Source organism: Ascaphus truei, chromosome 10, assembly GCF_040206685.1.
Source record: "Ascaphus truei isolate aAscTru1 chromosome 10, aAscTru1.hap1, whole genome shotgun sequence".
Lineage (NCBI taxonomy): Eukaryota > Metazoa > Chordata > Amphibia > Anura > Ascaphidae > Ascaphus > Ascaphus truei.
Window position 1 is genome coordinate 5787006 of NC_134492.1, and position 26180 is coordinate 5813185.

The 26180-nt window shown below is 40.3% G+C and overlaps 2 protein-coding genes across 2 annotated transcripts in view; one reads left to right on the plus strand and one right to left on the minus strand.

The window, feature by feature from the left end:
- Window positions 1-690: 690 nt before the first annotated feature.
- LOC142504035 (vitellogenin-A2-like) lies at window positions 691-20013 on the minus strand. Its single transcript, XM_075617144.1, has 35 exons — window positions 19935-20013; window positions 19531-19551; window positions 19275-19426; window positions 18047-18298; window positions 17681-17842; window positions 17442-17590; window positions 16576-16726; window positions 15697-15854; window positions 15117-15282; window positions 13696-13821; window positions 12799-13017; window positions 12369-12592; window positions 11767-11864; window positions 11333-11457; window positions 10702-10803; window positions 10500-10619; window positions 10218-10407; window positions 10034-10127; window positions 9598-9783; window positions 9125-9272; window positions 8087-8312; window positions 7814-7986; window positions 7133-7714; window positions 6717-6767; window positions 6003-6089; window positions 5697-5909; window positions 5444-5586; window positions 4690-4828; window positions 4379-4514; window positions 4086-4272; window positions 3150-3244; window positions 2951-3048; window positions 2300-2459; window positions 1554-1715; window positions 691-893 (listed from the first exon to the last, which is right to left on the minus strand). The coding sequence occupies exons 1-35, from the start codon at window positions 20011-20013 to the stop codon at window positions 778-780; spliced, it is 5490 nt and encodes a 1829-aa protein (XP_075473259.1). The 3' UTR covers window positions 691-777.
- Window positions 20014-25581: 5568 nt separating this feature from the next.
- Window positions 25582-26180, plus strand: part of LOC142503466 (vitellogenin-A2-like) — a 69826-nt gene continuing 69227 nt past the window's right edge. The window contains exon 1 of the mRNA XM_075615659.1: window positions 25582-25880. Within this exon, the coding sequence (XP_075471774.1) occupies window positions 25847-25880 (34 nt within the window). The 5' untranslated portion in view covers window positions 25582-25846. The remainder of the gene's footprint in view (window positions 25881-26180) is intronic.

Sequence of the window (26180 nt, forward strand, 5' to 3'; positions counted from 1 at the left end):
TAACGCCTCCAAAAAGCCAGTGTAACGCCTCCAACCAAACAGTGTACGCGTCTAGAAGGGACAATGCTTCCTTTAGTGTATAAAAATGCAGTTCGAATAGCAATAAACTGAGAACGCTTGGATAGAATGACTTGTCTGTGTCTTTCTTGGCGTTCTCCCAGACGTCTGCAGTCCGTTATAACGGGAACAAACAAGAGCAGTGCCAATGGTGAAAATCTCCCCGGGTTGAGTACAAGGGTTGAAGCCCCTAAGGCAAGGGTTAAGGTCCCTGCAACAAGGATCACCGCCCGCAGAGCTGCTGGAACCTTAAACGGAACCTTTCAGCCAGCCAATCAGTTATAAGGGTTTTAAAATATATCTGGTTCTAACTCCACATTTCATACAATCAGCATTTGAAACCAAACAGTAATTCAGTCACACAGATCAGGACACGCAATGCATCATGATCAGTCACACTTTCATACTGGATTTCCGCGTCCCGTATTAGAAAAACATAAATGTGACAACCCTAAGCAGGCTGAATATTTCCACTGGAATCAACAGTGTTAGGAAATGACATTTGTTTGTGCTTTGAACATAATGTATGTACTGTACATACACAGAAATAATAACAAAATGAAGAAAGCTGTACAATTATTTTTAAATGCATAATTTTATTGTGAATGAAATTCATTACAACATATGCTAATACTCTATCAAAGATAATGGATTAACAGATTCTCTATACACAGATAATTAAAGTTTTTGTCTGAAAAAGGATGTACAGAAGTGACTGCTTTAGGTTTCACATGGCAGGGTTTCACATGAGCAGGCTGTGTGGGCATCCACCATGTCTGAGAAATCTTCCGACTTATCCAACTTAATATGCTCCTCAGGCAGATCGATCGTAGAGTCTGTAAGAACACGTGAGGAAGGAAGATCGTTACTAGGAGAAAGACTTGTGCTCTTCATTGGAAAGGAAAATACATGTTGGGAGAGGTCAATATAAAAAACATCCTGCCCCTGTCATCGGGTGTACACTGCAGGCCGTACAATCTGATACTGAGAGTGTCTCTTTCACATCATGGACAAGTGACTCTGGGTCTTACACCAAAGTACAAATGCTATTAAAGAGCTTTTCGATGCAAAATGGGCCAATATTTGGAAGCAGTGAAAATCTAATGGAGCAAGTTGTGAGGACCACCTCTTTCCTTCTCTGGCCTGTATGCACACAGTGTAATTCCCTTCATGTGAAGGTTTAAAAGCTGCCCTATGGCTGAGCATCTGTAAGAAAGAATGGGCCTAAGTCCCCTATTTAATGTCCCCTAAAACCTCCTCGCACTGCTATAGAAGAGATCAGCTTTATTCAACTTAATGGGACTAAAATCTTCCCCAGCACAGGGAAATGGCTTCAAATCATAACAAAGGGGGCCAAAGATACAGGAGAAAACGATGAGCAATATTTATGACATCTTCATTTCCATCCTGTTTAGTTGAAATGTTTGTTGGGACTTTGTGTAATGAGAGGTGTGCCCATACTGCCCGGATCTCACACACTGCACAGTGACACTCACCAGACGGGAGGCAGTGGAAAGCAGTGGACACTGGGACAGTCTCAGTTGGAGAACAACCTTTGACACAGCGTAAAACTGGCTGAACAGAAAAGCATTTAGAGGCTCCTTCCTCACTTTCAATAGGTTTGTTGTGCTTCACAAGTGTGCGCTGAAGTTTGCAACCTATGAAAAAATAGACACTACTGATGAAATAGTACAATTAGCAAATAAAACCAAATCATTGGAATGAGCTGGAGTCCCCATGCATAGGCTGAATAATCATTTTATATCAGGACTTTTCTTGCCTGTATCTCATATCGGGACATTGGACAATATGCCGATTGGAGCTGTTTGTTACTCATTCAAAAGACTATTATTCAAAGTATTTAGTATTTAGACTATGATTTTATAATGCAGTGACTGAAATAAATCTCTAAGAGCATGGAATTCAGACATAAAATAGCAGCCAGACAATACAGATAGATCAAGCAGTCCGTCTTTTCAGCCACTGCCAGTGTATTATTGATCACAATAACTTGTAGTTCTGCATTTCGACAGAAAATTCTGACTTGGATAATGAGGAAAGGCAATACTGTGATAACAAGGTTCTTTATTAGTGTTTATATCACATTGCAATAATGGATTCATGTAATAATAGTTGATTCTTTAGCACCATACATCTATAATATAATAATATAATTATATCGATGAGAAGTTATGGGGGATTTATTTCTTTATATAAAGTATACAAGCTCTATATTAAATACCTCCGGAGCATGACTCTTCCGGGAGAAGCCAAGAATGAACAAAGCTCATTTCATCTTTGGCCACATAACCATCTGGCGTCTTGTACTCCTGTTCTCTCTCATCGTTATTGCGACCACACACACCGCAGGTCTTTCCTTTCATCCAAAATGCTGTTCTCAGCTGTATAAGGACAGGAAAAGCGTCGCTACATTGCAAGGGAAAATGTCTTGTGTTCTGGTTTGTGCGGCCCTTTCCTGTAGCTTGTCCAAGAGTTTATGCAACAAACATCACCGGCTGTGGGAGAACATGGGCTAGGGGCCTGGTTACTAAGCAGTGCTACATCATAAGGCATCTCCCAGCATTAACCCGTATGGGCTGTAAGGGGTCTCCCAGCATTAACCCTTATGGGCTGTAAGGGGTCTCCCAGCATTAACCCTTATGGGCTGTAAGGGGTCTCCCAGCATTAACCCTTATGGGCTGTAAGGGGTCTCCCAGCACTGGAAGGTGACATATGGAGTAGCATTGTGTTGTAAATATGGGTCCTAATCTAGGAACCGTAGGTCCACACTTCAGAGAACTGTGCTAAGTCCTAGCGGTTTAATGGCCTTAAGTTGCACTCTAGTTTTTTACCATTTAGTCAATATTTGGCTTTATTATTTCATTACAAATACCTTCAAAATGGTTCCATCATAGGTAAGTGTCTCAATGCCATCGTCTGATGCTGATAAGGATAAGCCATTCTCCACTCTACGAATCTTGATCGCTGAACCTGCAAACAAATGAAATATACATTTTCTTCATGCAATTTTGATACATTACTTTTACCCCTCGTGTTAACCCTTTGGACTCCGAATGCCACTTGTTCTTTACCTGAATGTGATGTATATGGAAGATTTTCCTTTGCTATTTCATCACCATTGACCTTTAGTTTAAGAGATCCAGCTGCGTAATACATGTCAATATCACTGAAGTAGAACAAATAAAACATACATTAGTATTTAGTAGTCATAGAATCAGATTTTATTAACCAAAAGGACACTTCTTAATTAATGTAGTGTGTACAGAAACTAAAAAAACAACCTAACAGGTCTGAACAGTACACATGGAGGAGTCTGTAACGTTTGGAAAGCTCTGTACAAACGATTACATCTTTGCTGATGCATTCACCCCGTGTTGGAAATTCAACCTACAAAGAATCTGCAATTCTCAGACTAATATGATTGCTAGAGCTTTGCACTGCAGGAAATCAGGGGTGAAGAAAGTAATCACCTTTACATGAGTGAAAGAGCCAAATATGAGTGCAGAATTCAGAGGAAAACACGGCCTTTTTGAATAGACGTTTGCCATATTGCTTAGACATTTTTCTGTGGGAGTATTCCCGAGAAAGACTCGTATCTTGTGCATGTCAGTAAATCACCTGGCATATCAGCTTGTATAGAAAACTATTTCATTTTAGACAAACAGCCATTTTCCAGTTCTGAAAACCCATGGCAGCCCACTGGTTTGGAAGGCAAATTTCCGAACAATTTTATTTTTCATTATCCAAAGAAGAGGACCGGTGATAACTTTGAAGCTCGTGTTCAACAATAATAGTGTTTATTAGTTCTTTTTGCAATACGAGTGTTAAAATACTCTACCACAGTCTTGGTAATGGTTATGAAACATTTCAGCTGGTGGTCAGTTAAAACTTCCCAGAATCCTTGAGTACAAGGCACTGAGCCTTTTACAAGCGACATATCTTTATGTAATACTTAATGTATAGTATCTGTGTGATGTACATGAATCATTCTGAGTTACAATACTTACTAACTGCCAAGTTTCACATTAATTTCCTTATGATTAGGAAATTTCTCAGAGTTCCTCATCATGACCAGAAATTTCAACTCAGAGCTGCAGTCCTGGGCTATGATATGGTAGCAGTTTTTAGGTATAATGTAAGAAAATTCTACTCCATTGAAGGTTGTAATTTGATTTTGGGAAACTGTGCATTCACCTGGCAAGAAACAAACATAATATACATGTAAAATAATGGAATTGTAATAAGTAACACTGTAGTTATGTTTTTTGAGAAGCAGAAGATCTGAAACCTCTTATCTAACCTTGGAAGCTTTTCCTGAGCACTGTGGGTGCTTCAGAGAAGACATTCCATGTCGGTGCTTGCAAGACTGCATCTGGTGTGCGTTGCCAAGCTGGGATTGCTATTGGGATTCGCAACGCTCTGTAATACAATGTAAGCTGCAATAGCAACAGTTTGTTAGTAAATATGCAGTCAAAAAAATTGCATTGTGATACAACAAATATATTGTGATGAATGATAAAAAAATACCATGCAATTATTTAATGTTTCCATTACATTTCATACTGTGCGTAAATATAGATCATCTTTAGATACGTAAGAAAATGCACTTACCGATGGTAGTTTGAAAACTGCATCAATGATTCTGGGAGAACTTAGAGACAGAATAATCTTTGCCTGATGTGACGGATTCTTCTTGAGATGTTCAGAGAATCCTAACAAATATGCAGCTCCCGGGACAAACTGAGAGACCCTGAAAACAAGATGCAATAAGCGAACCTTCAATAACGGAATACTGTGGCATTGCAACCAAAAGTATACAGCTTTTAGTCATTTAAATTAACAGATATACAGGCATACCCCGCATTAACGTACGCAATGGGACCGGAGCATGTATGTAAAGCGAAAATGTACTTAAAGTAAAGCACTACCTTTTTCCCACTTATCGATGCTTGTACTGTACTGCAATCGTCATATACGTGCATAACTGATGTAAATAACGCATTTGTAACAGGCACGGTACAGGTAGGGAGCCGGTATTGCTGTTCCGAACGTGCTGACAGGTGCATGCGGGAGCTGCCATTTGCCTATTGGCAATATGTCCTTACTCGCGAGTGTACTCAAAGTGAGTGTCCTTAAACCGGGGTATGCCTGTATACATTTTTGAACACATTGGAAATGTCATGGAGGAAAATATTGAAAATAGGGGGTTGGTTCCATTGAGGTGATGATGATGATGACATGAGAGGGGAATAGGAGAAGTTTGCCACAATATAGGAAGAATCTTGTCCGAATTAAACTCAGAATTGGGATCAATTAAATATTATGAAATGAAATATATTAACATCACAACCTGAAGAATACTTACAGTCTGCCAGCCGACTTCAGTTTTGATGGAATTTTAGGCCAATCTACAGACAACCTCACTGCGGGCTGATTACCGAAGTGACCAGTTTGCGCCCTCACAGCTATCTTGTACTGTTGGCAATTCTGACCCCATTTGATGCTTGCCTATATCAGTCAAAAGATGAGGAAAGGTTACATTGCGCCTAATGCAAACAATAATGAATTATTTGTAACAGGGAACAGGTAATGCTCATTGCACAGGTTTGGGATTTTACCTGAGCTTCATGTGGACTAGAAACAACAGCGTCAGCACAAACTCTCCATCTGCTTGTTCTTGTGATGTCCACCACATATACCTGGACCTGAGGCTTAGAGGTGTGAGAGTCTGCATACATGATCATCTGGTATCCTTGCTTCTTGTTGTCACTTCTTACGGCCTGAGCAGTAACAACCAGCATTGGGGGCTTATTGTCACCCATAAATTTTGCCTAAACGAAAGGAAGAGAAGAACTGTGTTTTACAAGGACCACCTCCGATTAATGAGACATACCTGGTTTAATGCCTGGGGTAATGACACTCACCCGGTGTCTGAAAGCAGATTCACTGCTACTGCTGGACGAGCTCTCTTGGGAGGAAGCATACACCCTTGAAGCTCGCTTCTTGGTAGACTGGAAAGAATACCAATAATATTGTTTAAGGCGCTGTGATTACGGTATTACTTACTCAGTGCGGGTCTAACATAGACCTTCTAAAGGAGAAACCCCTCCAAATGTTTTTGAGGAAGACTCATAAAAGCAAAGAACTCTAAGAAATACTGTGCATTATGTTTGCACTTTGATCAGGGATTTTGGCATCTCCCATACTATACCCATTGATTTAATAGAAAACCACATGATTATTTCCCATGGGGAATATAACAACCATCTATTTCTTAAATACATTTATTTCTTTTAATTCTTGACATGTAAGTAATACAGAAGAGATTATAAAATGCTCTTCTCCAGAGAATACGCGAAAACAAGGGGAAGGTTTAATTAAATAGGACCGTTACATTTAAGTTTACGTTACATTTATGTTTATACTATATAGATTTTATGCACTGTGGGGGTTATTCACTAAAATGCGATACTCTCAATCGGGCAGTACACAGAAACTCCGGGTGCCTGGAATGGGAGTTTGTGTGGTAGTGCCAGATTGTCACTATTGCACTCTAATGAATAACCCCCCTGTGTGTATGTTGTGAATGTACACACAAACTAGTCATCCTGACCAAAAACAACGTCTTAAAAACTCACTCTTTCTCTGTTTGCGGGACTGAAGCGGAGTTCATAGAAATGTCTTTCTTTCTGTGTGTAAAGAAAGACAGTATAGATATGTACAGCACCAGTGAAGCAAATGACATATATTCTGCATATAAGACCTTTATAAAAATTGCAATGAATATACTGCTAATTACCCAGTTGCACTTTTTAATTTTAATTCTTTATGAATATTCCACAGACCGCAAGAAGCAGCTAAACTCTAAATGTTCACAACAAATGAAATACAATGTGTGATAATGAAATGTATTGAATGAGTCAGAGTCTCTGTCAGAGAATATGTGTCACATAAGAAGGATTCCTTTGTGGGCTGGATACAAATGTACAGTGTAAATCCTTTGGAGGTGTATAATGTAGTTGTCCCATAGGCGGGATAGTATAGGTTTATTTACCCTGTTCCTGACAGACTGGTCACTGCTGCTGCTGCTGCTGCTGCTGCTGCTGTCCGCACTGCTGATGCTCCACTGTTTGCCATGTTTCTGCTCAGGCTGATATTCATGTTTGTTTCTTTGATGTTCATTCTCAGGATCTCTGTTGCTGATTTTACCACTCCTTCTGTTGCTGCTACTGATGATTCTGTCATCTCTGTGTCTATTGTTTCTTTGTGGACTGTGGTTACTACTACTACTACTACTACTACTACTACTGCTGCTTCTACTACTACTACTGCTGCTACTGCTTTGATGCCGGTGCTTCTTGTTCTCCTGGTCCTGGGGATCTCTGTTTCGCTGTTGGCTGCCGCTTAATCTTTCCTGCTTTGGGTCATAAGGTCTTCTGTTTCTAGATTTCTGTCTTGAAGAGGATGAAGAAGATGATGGGGAAGATGATGATGAGGATCTCGATGAAGAAGAGCTAGATGAGTATCGGGCCTTCTTGGCCTCTACAACTTCTGCAACTGGACCATCCCCATGTTTGTATTGGGGTTTGTATTTTGGCTTCTTAGTTTGTTTCTGGCGTAGGCTGCTATTTCTGACCTGTAGTAGACACAGGAAAAGTAAAATATCAAAGTCTTGTCCTCTAATGACATTTATTGGTAAGCATATGAACTATACTGCTCTTTCAGAAACACTTACCATTATTTCATCATCAATGCCAAGAATCTTTTTCAGTCTCATTTGAACCACAGAGTCCTCAAGGTGTTCACCTTCGGTTTCCTCCACCTTTACCAGGGCAATTATTTTTGAAGCTGCTTTAGGTCCAGTTGTTATTTCCAGCTGCAGTTTTTCAATTGCTGCATCGGTGTGAGCTATTAACATACGTACACAAGGGGTCAAACATGCATTCCTACACATTTATACAACAGACTACTAGACATACAGTAACATGACTATTGAGAGCTACTGTACCTGGTTTTATAACTATCTTGGCCTCATGTTCTCCTACTGCTCGATAGAAATAGGAATGTTTGAGGAATGCAGCACTTTGGGATTTTCTTTCAAAACAAACTTGGAAACCAAAGTTAGAAGATTTAACACAATAATGATAAGACTGAGGACTGCTAGATGCAGAATGATGATCTGTTACTTCTGCAGAGTAGGCATATTTCTTGGACATCATTTCTGAAGACACATCCTACAGTAAAACAGAAAGAGAAAAACAGCTCAGTCATTATTGTAGAGTGAAAGCAACTTACAGATGTAACACGATTATTTTACCCACTGAAAATGCAGAATATTCCGTTATGATGCACAATAATTTTTGTTACATCTGTTCTTTACAGTATAATTTGTGCAAATTCAAAATGTATAGATTAAAGCCAGAGCTAATGCAATTTACAAACTAAATGTTGGGGCATTTTGACAATGATTTATTGGTAGTTTAATTAAACTTTTTTTTATTTTGAATGCATCTACAATTCAAAGAAATCTATTCTGTTTGCTGCTATAAGACATGACATTATTTGTATTTTTGTATGATATAGACTATATGGTACATGGTCATACATAGGTGTACCTGTAATAGACGTAACTGTTGTGGAGAAGACAATGTTATACAACACGTTATCGGTGCCGCATCTCAGAAAAAACTCATTCTGAAAAACTCAGCAGTCCATTTGATAAGCCCAGAGAAACATGTAATGCCTAATTTGAGGCGAGCTGGCAACTCTTTGTGTCCATGAGCAAGTCACGTAATGTCCCTGTCTCTACAATACTGAAAATTACATCCTATGGCTCATTGTAAATTCTGCTATGTACAAATCTCGATACTTTCTCAGTGCTATGTAACAATCATTTATTATGAATGATGTTGTCTAGGAGAATTAATAGTGGCATTTATCTAAGCTTGCATGTTGATTTAATAGAGGGATCCCTTCTGTTGTGAGAGCATGAAAACAAACATAAATATATTTCTATCCTAGCTCTACCCATTTCCTCATTGGTTACCATCATGCTGGCTGCTTCTGCTGAAGTCCTTCCTGTTGTCTCAAAGTGTTTCTTCTCAATGTTTGGAACGCTTCCTCTGGGCAAGATCGGAGTCTTCTTCGCTGCATCCAACTCTTCCACATTTCTTGTAACAGCAAACACCTGCGTGCTGTAGAATGAGGTAGATGTTTGTATTCCCATATTAGGGATATTAAACGAATGAAACAAAATGGAATGATTGATAAGATGTGTTCTGGCTTTGACTAACAGCACTTTATATAAGTAACAATCAGAGTTAAGGGATGGAGCGCTTCAATCTCTTACACGACCTTTGACATACAATAAATCCACACTAAACAATTATTATTGTGGTTATTATAATTACAGTAACAATAAAAGTCACATCCCCTTGGCCGTTACATGTAGATGCATATTAACCCCCTGGCTTGAGGGGTCTTAGCTGACATAGATAGGGTAGAGATTAGTAAAAATACCTGATGACGAGAAGATCATTTTCTTGCTGGCACGGGGATGTCTCTATTTTAAAATTTTTCTCTTTAATATTCAGATGAGCAGTGAATTTTGCTGCCAAGTTTGTGCGCACTTTAGCGTGAAATTCAATTCCACTCTGAATCAGGTGGGTGTTAATCCCCATTGTAGCCATTGTGTGTATTGATACACTGTAAACAAAAAGGTAAAACAGAAAGATTAGTGCAGATACACATGGGAGGACACACTGTACATACATTATCATTTACTAGCTAGTACGGCCTCTTCTCACTGCATACAGTATATAGTTTGTTACTTTAGTGCCAGGAAAGTAAGGTCATTGGACCAAATGTATAAGAAGCATGCGTGAAACTCCGATATTCAGATCTTGGCTTCTTAACCACAAGCTCAGTTAGATACAATAACTAGGAATTTCGTTACCTCGGGGACACATCTGCATGAAGCTGCATATTAGATTCCAGCAGTTGTGCGACACTAAAATCTGAAGATGGAGGAGGAGTAACCTTTACATCACCTGTAAATACAGAATAGATGAAATCAGGCAAACTTGTATATACAGCAAACAACAATTATCTAAATAAATATCACATAAATGGTAACGTACTATTGATGGCAACATTGGCAACAGCAGCAGAGTATAAACTGAACTCCAGTGGAAAACCAACAGTGGTGGGAACAATGTGTCGAACTTCTGCAGCCAGCAGTGGCTGGACCCATTGTCCTACAAGTCCATTGAGAAGTTTGCTCACCACACTCTTTACCATTGTGTGTCTGTCTGCGGGTTCATTCAGTGCCTGTAAAATACAATGATATACAGGATCTTAAGACAAAGAAAGACACTGCTGACAACATACAAAAGGTAAAGTATATGGTAGATTTGACTGACCCGTACTGCACTCTGAATAACTTCTCTGTCGATTTCCCTAAAGTCCATTTCCTGGCCGAGTATCTTGAAGTAGACGGATAAAACAGGAACTTGGGAAGGCAGCCCCTTCCACTCCAGTAACTGCAGAGGAAAAGAAATGGGTCACTAACACCATTACAGGTAAACATATTGTGGGTGAAAAAGAAGAAAAGGTAACTCTTACCGTTTTCATCATTTGAGCGATTTTCTTGCGCATTGGGTACTGCGCAAATGGGATGTTTTGCTTTCTGAGAGCTTGCTCTAATCCTTCTGCTCTAATGCCAAACTTTAAGAAGACACAAAAATACCATTACACATTTAGAACATGGAGTATAATTTAATGTGAGGGTTGATCTATACTATAATCAAAGATTAAAGCGGTTCATTTACTAAAGCCTATGTCATATTGTTTCTTCCATTTAACTGGGCTTTCTGGGGCAAACTTCTGTGATATTGTGCTAATAATGACTGAATGCAGAATGAGCATCCTTTCATCAACAACTCCTTCATTCTTGTAAAGAAAACAAAAGTCACCTGCAATTTAAAAACACTCGCTAACTCTCCCTCCATTAGCTATACCTTCCTCTCAATTTTTGTTCTTGGATATAATGTGAAAATCTGTATAAATCTCTCCTACTGTGTATTTAAATAAGAGGCCAGAACCAAGCAGTGCATGGAAAATAACTGCATTTTATTTATACAGGCAAAATATCCAGCTAACTACCTTCATTATTCTCTTTAATTGTAACTATTCAGCAATTGTGCTGCCACATTTTAAAAAGCACCGTGTCCAATAATTGTGCCCAAATATTTACCTCTACGATGTCAGTTTGTACACCGCCCACGTATGCACGGAGTTTAGTGAGTATGAACACTGGGAACAAGGTGTTTGCACTGTTCACAATGAAGACTTTTGCGGCAGCGCCAGACATTAAAGAATCTATGGAGGCAAAACAAGAAATGTTCTGTCTTCTCAGCTGCTGCATATTCAGTTATAGGCAGTGATTCGAAAAACAAGGGGGCTTCAAGAATGGAGCACAGTTTTGTAATAGCAAATAGCACTTACACACGACGGCTACAGAATGGGCCCAGCAATGTGCTGCATCTCTTTACCGTTTAGGGAAGGAATGGCTTAGAGTTAAAGACGGTGATCTTTGAAGTGGAAGAAACAATCCCTGCACCAGCGCCTGGTGATGGGAATGAAGGGTTTGAAACTGGAAGTCTAACTGGCCACGCTTGTACCACTTACATTTGAAAGTATCTAGACGGATAGCTTTGCTGTACCGGTATCCCAGTCTGTCAAGGGCTGGATTCAAAATCTTAAGAGCGACGTTGCATGCAGCAGCCCTAGGAGTGAGGAGGATATTATAATTAATGTATGACTAATAATGATGAAGAATAATGAACCCTGTTAATGACCGAGCCTCGCGGGACTGTGACACTTTGTGTTTGTGCTGTTAGGCCGAAGTCACTTACAATACAAATTATTGTTCAACATGTGCGCAACCGAGACGCAAAACATCCCAGGAGTTATACACTTACCACACAGCCTGTTCCAATTGTGACAACATCATACTGAGTTTAAATGTGATCTGCGCATGCAGAAAACCATGTTACGTGTATCTTAGCTTTCTTACCCTCTTCCTGCTAGAGGCGCCAGCTATGAATTGCAACGCTAATACGATTAGTTGCAAGTTGCTCTGATAGCAAAGGGGTTACTGGAATTATTACTTTGCTGTATAGAAATGGTACTGTATGTAGTATAATAAAGGAAATACTAGGCAAACACAATGATGAACCAGACTAGGAAGATTTGTTTGGGAGTAGAAGCTCTCTGTGTTGCATACTTACAGCTGCTCGAGCTGAGGCACTCTGCTTCTGGATAAGGACTTCATGTGGGAGTATGTGAAGCTTGCAAGCTGTAAGTTCACTTTGCTCTCCTTTAGTGCCACATTAGCAATGGTTGTTACCAATGCCATACCTGGTTTGGTCTCAAACAAAGCCACACATGCTATTATTCGAACCTCAGTGCGGACATTGCGGTCCATGTAGACCTGCAGCAGGATGTCCTGCACCTGAAAGCAAGAAAACAGTATTTCACAAACTTAACCTGATAACATATAAATAAATAGCCATTCCTGTGAATGAGATGTAGTTTCAGGCCTAGCCAGTTATAGTCATAATTAACGATCTTGCACATTGAGATGCACATGGTATGTGTGCCTGAACAAATAAAACTTTATTAATGGAAACAAACAGTCAGTGTTAGTGTCTGACTTACTTTGCGTGGGTCTTCCTTGGCGATATTCCTGAGGGCCATCACAGCATCAGTCTGAATTCTGACCGGGAGTTGGGAGGCGCTGGAGGAAAACCCTGGCAGGAATTTCTGGATACGCTTGATACTTGCAGGCTGCCCGGCATTCCCCAGAGCCTTCAGTGCTAGAGAGATATCCTCCTCATGGGCCTTGTTGGCAGCTTCAGCAGCTAAATTATGAAGAGGCTAAAACAGAACATGTAGCACTGTAATAATCATGGCAACATCATCCTACAGAGCAAACGGGGAACCCCAGATCCCTCCCGCAACAAATGGGATTTGTAAAATTGACCCATTACCCACATATTGTATGAAAACATTATTAAAGCAAAGCTTATGGCGGCTTTGTTTCACCATTTCCATGGCATACTGACCATCGCTCCCTATTTATGGGGAGACGTCTCCATAATGCACTAAAGAATATATCATTATTCTACTTTCTCCCTGAACACAGATCCTTCAGCCCAGTGCAAGACAATGGAAGATGCAGAGATCTCACACATTTTCCTACCGGATCTCCCTGAAAATAATGTTCACGTTGGATACCATGTTCCTTGGGGCAATTCTGGGCTAAATAAACTACACCAAATGTATCCAGTGTCACAATTATTCATCTGGCTTTTGCTGATCTGTTAGCAAGTTTGGTTTAGTAGAATAAGATCTGAATGAAGAATACTCTGCATTACTACTCCTTTGTAGACCTGGAGTTAATTGGCAAATATGTGTCAAATAAATCAATTCCATTGAAAACAAAATACATTTGTCAAAATATATGTTCAGTAATGCATTTTCTACCCTACAGATGCACACGTTTTGCCTTTATATATAGACCCCGATATTTCTATATAGAGAGAATACACTTACCTCCAAAGCGGACTCTGGACATCTAGATGAAGATGCACAGTATTTGTTCACCATGGACCCATATGAAAGGACTGAAGCTTTGTACAGCAAAGGAGATTTCTGTATTTTTGGATCTGTTATTAAATCCTACAAAAGAATAGGAGCGATAACTTAGTGAGATCTGCCCTGCAAATGTGGGATCTTCCATTCAAATCTCAGGCAGATCTGGGATTGGGACGTATCAAGCAGCATGTTTGTTATGTCTCAATTCATTATTTCAAGAGTTTTCATTATTATTATTAATAGTTACAGTATACATTAGTTATCTTTATACATGATTTGTATCATTATTTGTGGCTTCACAAGGATAAGGGCTGGGACCCGCTGCTACCGGCGGCGCGGGCGGCTGCACGGGCTTTCCCCACCAGCAGGGGAATCCTCCCGAGCCAGTCCCGGTCCCCCCTGGCTGCACAGCTCACTACACGCTGTGACGCGTCAGCCGCTAGGGGATTCAAGAGAATTGTGAGAATTGTGATCCCTAGCGTTGACGCGTCACGTGGTGTGGCTGTGAGCCAATGAGGAGGGGAGGCTTCGGGAGGAGGGGAGGCTTCGGGAGCAGGGAGGAGTGTGGAGGGAAAGCAGCGTGAGTGCCTGTCTGTGTGTGTGTATGTGTGTGTCTGAGTGCCTATCTGTGTTTGTGTATGTGTGTGCCTGAGTGCGTAAGTGCCTGCCTATGTCTGTGTGTGTGTGTGTGTGTGTGTATGTGTATGAGTGCCTGCGTGCGTGTGTGTGTGAGAGAGTGCCTGCGTGTGTGTATCAGTGCCTGCGTGCGTGCGTGTGTGTGTGTGAGAGTGTGTGTGTGTGAGAGAGAGTGCCTGTGTGTGTGTGTTGCTTCCATCAGCAGCTCCAGCCCGAGCCGGTGGAGGGAGGGAGGGGGGGGAGAGTAGCGGGTCCCCCCGCTCAAGCCACGCCCCCCCTCCCGCTCAAGCCTCCCACTCCCGCCCACCTCCCGCTCCGGCTCCCGCTCCCTACAGACCGCATATCGCGGTCTGTGTATGTCAGCGCCCCGCCTGTCTGCAGTGCGGGCGCGCTGACTCTGGGAGCGGGGCCTTAGCCTAAGAAAACCTATTGTGTCTCAATGTATCAGTTGTATAAATGACCTCGCCTCTGTGCCAGAAATTAGTTCTGTGCTAAAGTTTCAGCCTCAAAAATAAGTGCGGCCTAGTCAGAGTTCCCAAGAGATTAGATAGCAACATGTAAGACTTATCGTGCAAAATAACTAGGCCTTTGAGCCTTGAGAAACGTTTCGCAGAGAAGCGAATATGGAGGGAAAACGCTAAACGTTTTGTGGCTGCACTTTGGATCATTTTGCTAATCTCTACCGGCAATCAGGGAAACATTCAGACATGGAGTATAAGACATTAAAAGCTGATGAAACGTACGGAAGCGATTTGAAATGTATGCTGAGTGGCTCTAGTAAACTGCAGTGCGAGAGTAATAGCCATGGCCGCTTCTCGAGAGGTAAATTCCTGGGTGTGAAGATTCTGCTTGATAAACTTCAGGGCCTCAGATGTTCCAATTACAGGGATAGCATTCAGTAGCCAGCGCCTGGATCAACATAAGAGATAATATCATGAAAGATGATCTATTGCAGAGCTACATCAGAAAGAGCAGACGTTATATTTAGGGTACCGTTATTAGGGCATTTATTATAATTCTACAAACCCTGCTCATGCAGACGCCATAAACCAATTTAAGGGTGCAGACAACGTATACAAGTGGTTGATATGTAATAATTTAACAAAGAGATTGAAAACATGAGGAGTGTATAACCATAAATACTTCAAATACAAATGGAAAAGGTATTCAAAGTCACTATATACTTATTATAATGATTGCTTTTAGCATCTCTGTCTCGGTGCGGGTGAGACGAAGAAGAAGAGAATCTCCAGGACTTTAGATGAAAGATGCCACAAAATATAGAAAAGCATATTGTAGATTTTAATTAGTAATAATTATTACCTGTGCTGAGGTCGGTCAGAAAACTGCTTCCAAACCGCCTGCAGGTTCTCATAGTCTAATGTGCGCAGAAGCTGAGTAAGTTGCAGGAATTTGGCTGGAGCGTCCGCATGTACTTGCTGCTGGTTATTCTGTACCAAATGCTGCAGAGTTTCTACCACCTAAAACGGGTAATAAATATAAAGACAATAACACGTGTACACGTCAGTAGGAAATATGCATTAAACTCACACGTATCATTTAGCATAAGCAGAAAGATTTTGGTGTGGCATTTTATTCAATAAGTCCCAGTAAATACAGTATCAACTCTTAATGGGAGTATAACAATGAACATTCTGCACTATATACTGCACTGTATCCAGCACTATATCCTGCACGGTGTGCTGCACTATGTACAGTACTGCACTATATACTGCACTTTATACTTCACAACTGTACATCCTGCACTATGTATTGCACTATATACTGCACCAAATCCTGCACTATGTATTGTACTATATGCTGCACTATGTACTGCACTATGTACTGCACTATGTACTGCACTGTATACTGCACTGTGTACTGCACTGCATACTGCACATTCACTTCTGTCTCTCAATACTCATTCTCACTTGACCCAAAACAATAGAGACTGTTATTATTCTGCTACTGTGTATTGTTTTTTCTTTGGTTTATAACTTAGTGATAACCATCAGGAGATTCTTCTTCCCTATAATAGTTTTTCTATTGATACTTTGTGGCGCTTAGAGACTATAGGAAACAGGCCGTGAGGGCAATCACTGCAATCATTACATTGTTCCAATAATGTTTTGTGTCTGTGTTCCTGAGAAGACTGTGGTACCAGTGTATTCCTACTCAGTAAATGCCAGCTGCATTATGTACCTGTGCCTCGGGACTCTTGGTCCTTATTAAATTGATTGGCATCTGGAGCATCTCCGATGCAAAGTGATAATGGAGGCCTCCGCGGTTCTGCATCTGAGTCTGAGGAGCGTTCAACTGGTTGTTTTTGGTTCCTGACCAGGTAAGTTGTTGTCTAAGCGATAGAAAGAGAACATAGCATAGGATAAAATGTTCACATCTGAAGGCGTTAATGCATGGAAGGGGATTACTTAGAAATGTCCGGCAATGCTGCAGGCACAAGGCACAGAATGATGCTGTATGCATAACTTTGCGAATATATATATATATACTGTATATATATACATATATATATATATATATATATATAGAATAAGAGACTGGCATTAACATTCTGACTCTTCATTATAAATCCCTAGTTACTTAGGCCCCTATTCCACAAATACAAATCAGAGTAATACTCAGCGATTCATTAACTTAAAATTCAAGTGAATGGAAGATACTCCATCATTAACTGTGTGTTACTCACTTCTCACCGTATTGAATCAGGGACCTTATAATACTTGCAATACAAACGCATTTCCTGTCACTCTGGCGCTCTCTCGCGATGAGACTAACTTGTGCTATAAATGCATTGCCATCTATGTGTAGTGTTCTAATAATAAGAAGGCAATATTACACTGAAATGCTGATAGCCGCGCCAACGTTCACAAGGTGTGAGCGACATCCGTGGGAAGAAAACGTACTTTAGTTTAGTTTAGTCAGACTTCAAATGATTTCATTGTTAAAGACTGGTTAAATGAACCTAAGAAGCAGCCCGCTCTTAATGTTCAGTGTTAAAGAGCCTTCTGGGAGGTTGGAGGCTTTCGCTCAGCCTTAGAGACACCCACCTTGCTTCCATAACAGCAGCGCCCTGAAGTTCAAAGAATGGAGAGAATTGATACACCTCCCGGGCTGTAACTTCCATGATGAGTGCACCCTGACTCTTGCTCTTCATCTTGTATGTATATGTAGCCATTCCACGTAAGTTCTTCCCCATCTGAATGCAAAAAGAAAGAAATGTTAATTGTAAAGGGGAATTTAAGACTTATTTTGCATCTAACAAAGCTCTGTAAAACAAAGTGTGTACCTGTTGACAAGATGGACAAGTTTCCAAGTAAGCCATGCCGATATTCTTAGCTACTTTATCTTCGCAGTTATTAAGGTCTCTGGATTTGATAATAGTGATTCGGTCATCTCTTTTATCTTCCTGGATCACATATCTTGTGTGGCAGACTCCACCAACTCCAGTCTGTAGCACAAACAAATTGCCGTTAGTAAGGCAGGCAGAATAATGGAGGCTGTACATAAAAACAATAAACGAAACCAATGAGTGTAATTATGATGTGTCACATTTACTGTTAGAGGAGTCAACAAAAAGGCTTCCAGCAGCACAGGCATCACATGATGAATAATGTACCTTTACCAAATAAAGTGTTTAAAAGGTCAAACTAACCTCTTGCAAGTCATACGCATTTTGTGACGTCTTGGCTGTCATTTGAATCATGGTCAGGATTCCTCTGTAAATATTGACCACAGTGTCTGAAACTTCCTCTGAGGCGAAGATGGATCCAACCCGTCCATGGCTGTATTCGAACCTGATAGGTTTTGTGAGCTGTTCTGCAATAACCTGGGTTAGCTTAGAGGATCGAGTGAAGGGATCTTTGGGCCACACGCCATTGTACTCCTTAAATTCTGGAGATTGGATCTAACAAAAAAGAGCAGAGAAACTTATATTGTAAAGCTCTGAAAGAGCAGTCAAATTCCACTGAATTCATAAGTACTCATTTTCAGGAACCCTCAAACTTTTCCAGCTTGCAAAAATGTGTAATTATTATGTTGGAGACATTTAACAATTTAAAAATTAACATTTTTCAATTAATGCTTAAATAAATTAACAATTTAAACCCCAGTGCAAATTCCCAAACATTACGTAGCTTGGATCAATATTTGTATTGATCGTAGACAATGAGCAATACAATATTTATATCACAGCTGTATTATTTTTACTGCCTTTATAATGTTATCAGGGAGATTTCTATTAGCTAAAATACTATTAGTAATTGTAAATCAGTGACATGAAACGTGTCAGGGGCAGCTAGCTGCAGCATTACCATTCCTGCCAGGAGATCTGTAATACATTGAGAAGTGTTGCTGACTTTTCTGGCAGCAAATATGATTATTTGAATGAGTGAATGTTAAAATGTAGTGTTTCCAGTAAGTGTGTTACTATAGTTCTGTTAGGGCAGCACAGTCTCTATTGTTATCATACAGTTGTGTGCAGTGAGCATTGGACTTGAACTAAGTGGGGTTTAGTGGGGTGTACTGGGTTTCAATAGACAGTGATATAATAATTACTGTCACTTTACTGAACCTCCATTTGTACTTCTGTACATGAACACTTTGGCATTATGGGGGTTAATTACTAAAGTCTTCCAGCAGCAACACTCGGGCAAAATTGTGTTCAAAAGAATCTCCGCAGATTTATCAAGGAAAAACTCTAATAGCTTTCGAGATTACTTTTCTTTATAAATATGGTGCTGATTGCACTAGGATTGCCCCAGTTTTATAGCTGGGAGAGTTTAGTAAAACCCTGCTAAATGTGCCCACAAAGGATTACTTACATAAACAGAACAATGTATATTCAGAACTTATTTCCTATATAGGAGAATGGTTTCCTTTACCTTGAGAAGGTAAGACTTCTGTGCAAAGCCACTGATCTCCACCTTGCAGTTCAGTTTAATACCGGCCTGGGCTAAGCCATTTTCGGGAAGTCCACTCCGAATAACCGCCTCATAGTTATACACAGTCGTCTTGCTCTCACTGAAAAAAGGCTCTGCAATACATATGAGACGCGTTTCACACGAGCAGCCCGCAGAACATGACATGTATGTGCAGCATGGTACAGAACAACAGCAATAAATAATATACAAGACCTACCAATGTGGGATTTTTCCGAGCCTGGAAGAGAAATGAGAAACAGCAGAAATTTACTGAAATGAAAAACTCTGAGACAGTTTGAAAACGATGATATCTTAGTCATACTACAAAGTATCTCTCAGCCTGAAAATATGCACGTATATTGCAGTGGGGGCGTGCTGCAGTCTTTATATATCCCTAATGTGTCAATGGGGGTATGCATGAAGTCTAAATTTGGGCTATTCTGGGGCAAAATAAAACTGCATCAAATGTAGCAAAAATCATGTTGATTTCAGTGGGATTTTGTTCTTTAATGGATATGGTGCCGAATTGCCCCACTTTTGCCTTGATACATATCCCAATAAGTCCATGTGCAGAGCCCATATTTGGATAAAGACAAAAGTTAGAAATACTGCAATACTTACCCACAAGGGTGAGCAGAAGTCCCAGAATGATTCCCCTCATGGTGATGGCGAATAGAGATCCAAGAACCCACTGCGGCATTTATAGCACAGAGATCTGGGACACGTGACTTTTAGGATCAGCCCATTTGGCGACTTTGTATTTTTTTATCAGGTCGTTCAAACAAACCTCTTACACGTTCACCATATTACGCTTACATTTGAGAAATCTGCCCAAGGGATTTCTGGGTCACGTTTTTTCAACCTCGCTGATATATTTCAACAATATGTATATAACGCAACTAATTACACAAGTAGCAAAATATATTGCATGTTTAGCTATATTTTGTATTTGATATTGTTTTATCATTGTGTATTGGTTTTAGATAAGTTACAGGTTACATTAACTTTGTCCAGGTCACTGTGACCAGACACTGGACATCTGATCTTATGTAGTCAAAAATAACTATTTAGAATCATCAAACAAAGACCAACATGAAGGATACACAATTTTATCCCTAATACACATTATTTTCTTCACAATGACGAGCTGTATTTATTATCCATACTTTAATAGTAGCTTACACCCTCCATATGGGGTGGGATTTAGACCCCTTATTAGGCCCCCAATTTAGACAGCCAATTTAAAAAAAAAAAAAAAGCTCTGGTATTGCTCCTTAATTTTTACAAATACTACTGTATACAGGGGTAATTTCTCATGCAGTCCAGCATGGCCTCAGCAATTCAACATTATCATTATTCTCACACTTATTCTGCATGCAAGCAAGGCTCCTACAGTATCTAGTAGGAATATGTGTGATATTGCTGATATTGTCACTGCAGAGATCTAAGTGGGATACTGACGCCATTTGAAGTAGCCCATGCAGTTCCCCTATCAGATGTTACTGGTTACAGGTGTTACTGGTTACAGATGTTACTGGTTACTGATGTTACAGGTTATAAATGTTACTGGTTACAGATGTTACTGGTTACAAATGTTATAGATGTCACTGGTTACAGATGTTACTGGTTACAGATGTTACTGGTTACAGATGTTATAGATGTCACTGGTTACAGATGTTACTGGTTACAGTTGTTAAAAGGATAGTGTAGCTCTAACAATATTATAATAGATTAGACCAATTAATAGGTGAAACCCCAAATAATCACAAATAATTTAGTGAGGTGTGGCTGCCAAATTATATAGAACTGACTACCTATGTTAGATACAGATAATTAAAACAAAAGACTATAAATTCGGTGCCTTATACTAGAATCTCAATGGAGTATGACAAAAATCTCAAAAAAAGGTCACAAAAGAGTGGGCATACAACCATATGAAGTTCAGATGAATGACAAATGTCCTTTTGTTTCCAACGAAGTCTGCTTTTTGTAATGGATTTATTATATTATTCATTATTATTGTTGTATACAATAAATCATGGATACTTTTTAATACTATTCTCAGCTTCCTTCTCATAATTGTGCTAACGAGAGTCTTGTGACAAGAATGTAAGTCCATGTTGTACAGATATAACATTGTGATATAATGCCTCTCATTAACGTGAGAGTGTAATGTTATCGTGAGACACTATCCGAGAGAAAAGGTGTCACCCCCCATTACAGTATTAATACTATGTGTACCTTGCGTAGTTTGGCATGGGTGGCTACTCTTTACACCCCTTCTAGTCTTGCCAAATACATTTAGTCTTTTCTGGGAAACCTTCTCCCCCCGGTGGCAGTGAGTGTTTCCTCACGTGGAGGAAGAAGATGGTGTTGGCAAAATCTGCCGTTCTGTTTTATTTCATTCAGGCTGTTGAGGGTCAAGTACAACGGCTGCTGTTTCTCATAGGAGCAGTTACTACTAAACGTTGAACTTTGTTCTAGGGTCCAGCGTCGGCTTGTGCCACCATGGCCACAATAACTGCCCCCAGCACGCCACGCCACCCTCTTTTGCCAATGTAACTAGACATGATTGCTTTGTTCTAATTTATGTATCACCATATTCCCTCTCCCACCCAAATGGAATGTCCAGACACGTGTGTGTGTCTTATGTGTAGTCTCAGTATTAGGCTGAGTCTACTGTGCCGCTGACCGTGCTTGGCGCTTAGTGCGGTTAGTGCGGTTAGTGCGGTTAGCACAATGCATTTTTATATGTCCGGCCATGCTCACGCGGCGCGTGTGCGTCGTGCCTGTACGCTCGCAGGCGCTAGGCGCTTGCCGAGACAGATAAAATTGTGTTTCAAGCGCACTGAAGGATCAAATGAACTTCTCAGCCAATCAGCACCAGTCTCGGCTTGGCCACGCCCCCCCCCCCCCCCCCCGCTTGCGCTTACAAAAAAATTTGCTGGACAGCCGACCGCTCCTGCTTGGAGAGTTGGTGACGTCACCGCTCTCAAGCATGAGCGCGGTCAGGAGCACGAGGGACGAGGGACGAGGGACGAGGGACGCAGCCTTCAGTGAATCCAGCACTTTTTGAGAATTACACAAATTGGCTAAATTAGGCCAAGTGGCAATGCTCATTGAATTGCTTGTGAAAAAAGGGCAATTTGAGCACGGGTCACCATCTTGCACAGATCACTATTTCTGGGTTAGAAGTTTTGTTCCATGAGACCCCTCGAATCCCAGTAGTAAAAATCCCAGTAGTACAAGAGATTGGTGCTTTAAGATAAAGCAATTGCAATTTTAGTCTGTCTTCAATAAAAAAAATTGCAATTACAATACAGATAGCAGAATGGACAGGGTAAGAAACCTTGCAGGGGTAAATGGAACTGTACATGTCTTATTTGCAACTTTACTGGTGTGAATTTGTTTTTTCCTTTAGTGGGGTGTAACTCACCAATCTGCAAAATGAGTACAGCAGGGGTTCTCAACTCCAGTTCCAACCCCCCAACAGGTCAGGTTTTCAGGATATCCCGCTTCAACACGGGTGGATCAGTCAGAGGGTTACCCGTGCTGAATCAGGGACTGATTGTGCCACCTGTGCTGAAGCTGAAGCAGGAATATCTTGAAAACCTGACCTATTGGGGGGGAGGGGGGATCTTGAGGACTGGAGTTGAGAAACCCTGGGGGACGTAATGATTACAGTTATGGAAAAGCATGAAGTAATCCCCAGCATGTATATGAAATACGTGATATGCCCCAGCCTGAGCAACACAACAAAGTGTAATACACATAGGTCCAAAACTTCAGTATTAGGTGATACCTATTGTATTTGGACTAACATTTTATGTCATAGGAAAAGCTTTTGAGAGTTCTCTGTTCCTCAGGTCGGCAATACTGGGTTACAAAGGAATCTATGGCTAAAACAGAGGTTAGGAAATCAGGGGGAAAAACAAAGAAAACAGAGATGTAGATAAGGTGGGATGAGAAAGTGGTGTTTGAAGACAATGGAAAGTTAATAAAATGGTGACAAGAAACAGCATGGAGGGGGAAGGGGAGGCTGTGGGGTGTGGGCGGAGCTCTGTTTTAGCCATAGATTCCTTTGTAAATCAGTATCGCCGACCTGAGGTAGAGAGGAGAACTCTCGAAAGCTTGTCCTAGGACATAAATTGTTAGTCCAAATATAAAAGGTATCACCTAATACTGAAGTACTCATTTATTCTGCATTATCGCAATCGGACTCCATTTCACCTTCCACCCTCATGGGAACTTGCATGCAGTTTGATTGCGACAAATCTAATACAGAGTGCTTTTTCTGGTAATGTACAGGTTAATAGGAGCTTCAGGAAAAGGGAGACCAAAAAGCACACCAGCAAAAACGGAGCAGGAAGGACCCAAAACAAAAAATAATTAAAAGGGCACTTTAATGTGACAAGAGACCCATCCAACGCGTTTCGAACGCTGTGACGTTCGAAACGTGTTGGATGGGTCTCTTGTCACATTAAAGTGCCCTTTTAATTATTTTTTGTTTTGGGTCCTTCCTGCTCCGTTTTTGCTGGTGCGCTTTTTGGTCTCCCTTTTCCTGTATTGCATATATGTAGCTGCACAGCTTGCCTACCTACCACCAGGATGTGAGTATTGCTTATTTTCAGGGGAACCTGCCGATGAGACTGAGGGTGAGTGGGCTTGTACCATCTACCACCTGTCTTCAGGAGGATAGTACCCATACTATTGCACATTAAGTACTATATTATTTTCATTAGTACCCTGGTTTAGTGGTTTGGCTTGTTTTGTTCATTGTACCTGCATTTGAGCGCTTCAGCTACTTTCCATATAATAAGAGCTTCAATCAGACTTAGAACTATGCAACTAATTTTGACAGATTTATTATAAATCATTCTTCCTGGTAATGTACAGGTTATTAAGAATTTATATTAGTGTTAGGACCCTTGAGACGTGGTCTGCCTTGGAGGGGCTCAAGGGCTTACGACACTTTGGCCAAAGAGTTAAACTAAAAGACCATTTTATTAAAAAGATATATATATATATATATATATATATATATATATATATATATATATATATATATATATAGAGGCACTGTACCGTTTATTTGTGTCAATGGATGTAGCACTGGGCTCTGTCTGTGTTTCATGCTCTGTCTTTGGTTTTAAATATGTGTGTGTGTGTGTGTGTGTGTGTGTGTGTGTGTGTGTGTGTGTGTGTGTGTGTGTGTGTGTGTGTGTGTGTGTGTGTGTGTGTGTGTGTGTGTGTGTGTGTGTGTGTGTGTGTGTGTGTGTATAGGGTAAGAAGTCTACGGGTGCTGGCTTTACCTGTTGGCTCGCAGAGATCCCAAACCTCTGCCACGGGGAGCCCGGGGTGATACCACAATACAACTTGGTACAGCGCCTCCACCTGAGAGGGATCCCAACGTCGTGGGAGTAGCCTCTCACAGGAACCACAACACTGATATACACACACAGTATATGATAGGATCTTCACCATGGATTCCCTATACCCAAATGGGATCAATCAAGATTGGGAACTGATACATTTTTTATAAAACTATTTCATGTTCTAACATTACCTCTATTTTTCATAATAACCTCTTATTATTAATGTATATGCTTATTGTTAGGTACATAAATAATTAGTATTATATATATTTCAACCCAATATTTCTTTATAGTATTAATATTTGCATCAATACACTTTAATCATAGGTTCTTTTTGATATCTATTACTTTGATAGGACTTAGTTATTTAAATAGGTCATTCCCGGGTTATAACAATATTATTATCTTTATAAATGTACTTTTCAAATTTTCTGTATTAAGATGATAATTATTCATATGCATCTCTTTAACTTTATTACTTTTGCTATTACTCTTATGTTAAAATCAGTTTATTTTTCTGTGTTAACTTCATTTAAACATTCATGTTTATTATTATAATTAGTGATATTAGACACATTATGTTTAGAGTGATGGGTCTATTGATGGGTATATTTCTTCATGTTCCCAGTTATCTAATAAGAGTTTTATTCATTAACATTTATTATATTTTCTTTACATGTGTTGCTTTTTCATTTTATGTTTTTTCTCTCTTTATCAAGTGTGTTACAGTCTATCTATTTTATTTTTTTATTTTTGGGTAAAGTCTGAGTCGGGTGTCGTCATCAGATTCATTAATCTGACTGTGTATGCAGCTTTTTGATTTCCGCCTTTGCTTTTTCAGCATGGAGGTCTTTCTACCCTATGAGGCCACCGTAGTTTTTTACGGGGATTCAGCTTCAGTCAGAGTTTTGACTGATTTTTGGCGCGAAATCACCTCCGTGGTGAACAGCATATAAGGGGGATCAGGGGAGACATGAGGTACTCTTTGATAAAGCGCTGCTAAAGCGCGAAACGCGTTAGAGGACCCTTTTAATGTAGCTGTTGCTACCATGCATTTGGATTAAAGCATTTTTATTTTTCACGGATCTGCCTCCAGCCCTATTTTTTTGCAGTGCTCCACCATCTTTCTACATATACTATACCTACAAAACGGAACGGATGCACGCTGTCATGGAGCAGAAGGGGTTAATATGTGAGTGACCTACTATATTTATGGTTATTGTGACTATAGGGTATGTGCAGGGCTCCAGCCTATGATACAGGATATGTTTTATCCACATAGTGATTGCACTGGGAGTCTCTTTATATAGGGGCTTCCATGTGGTTTCACTTGTAAAGTGGTTATTATTGCTCTGTCCTTGTTAGGCTTCATATGGTGAGCCATATACCCTGTCACACATCCACACATTTAATATACAATTAATATACCCCGGTCTCCTAAGCATTATGGCCAACATTGCACAATCCTGGATTTAGAAGCACCATCAAGAGA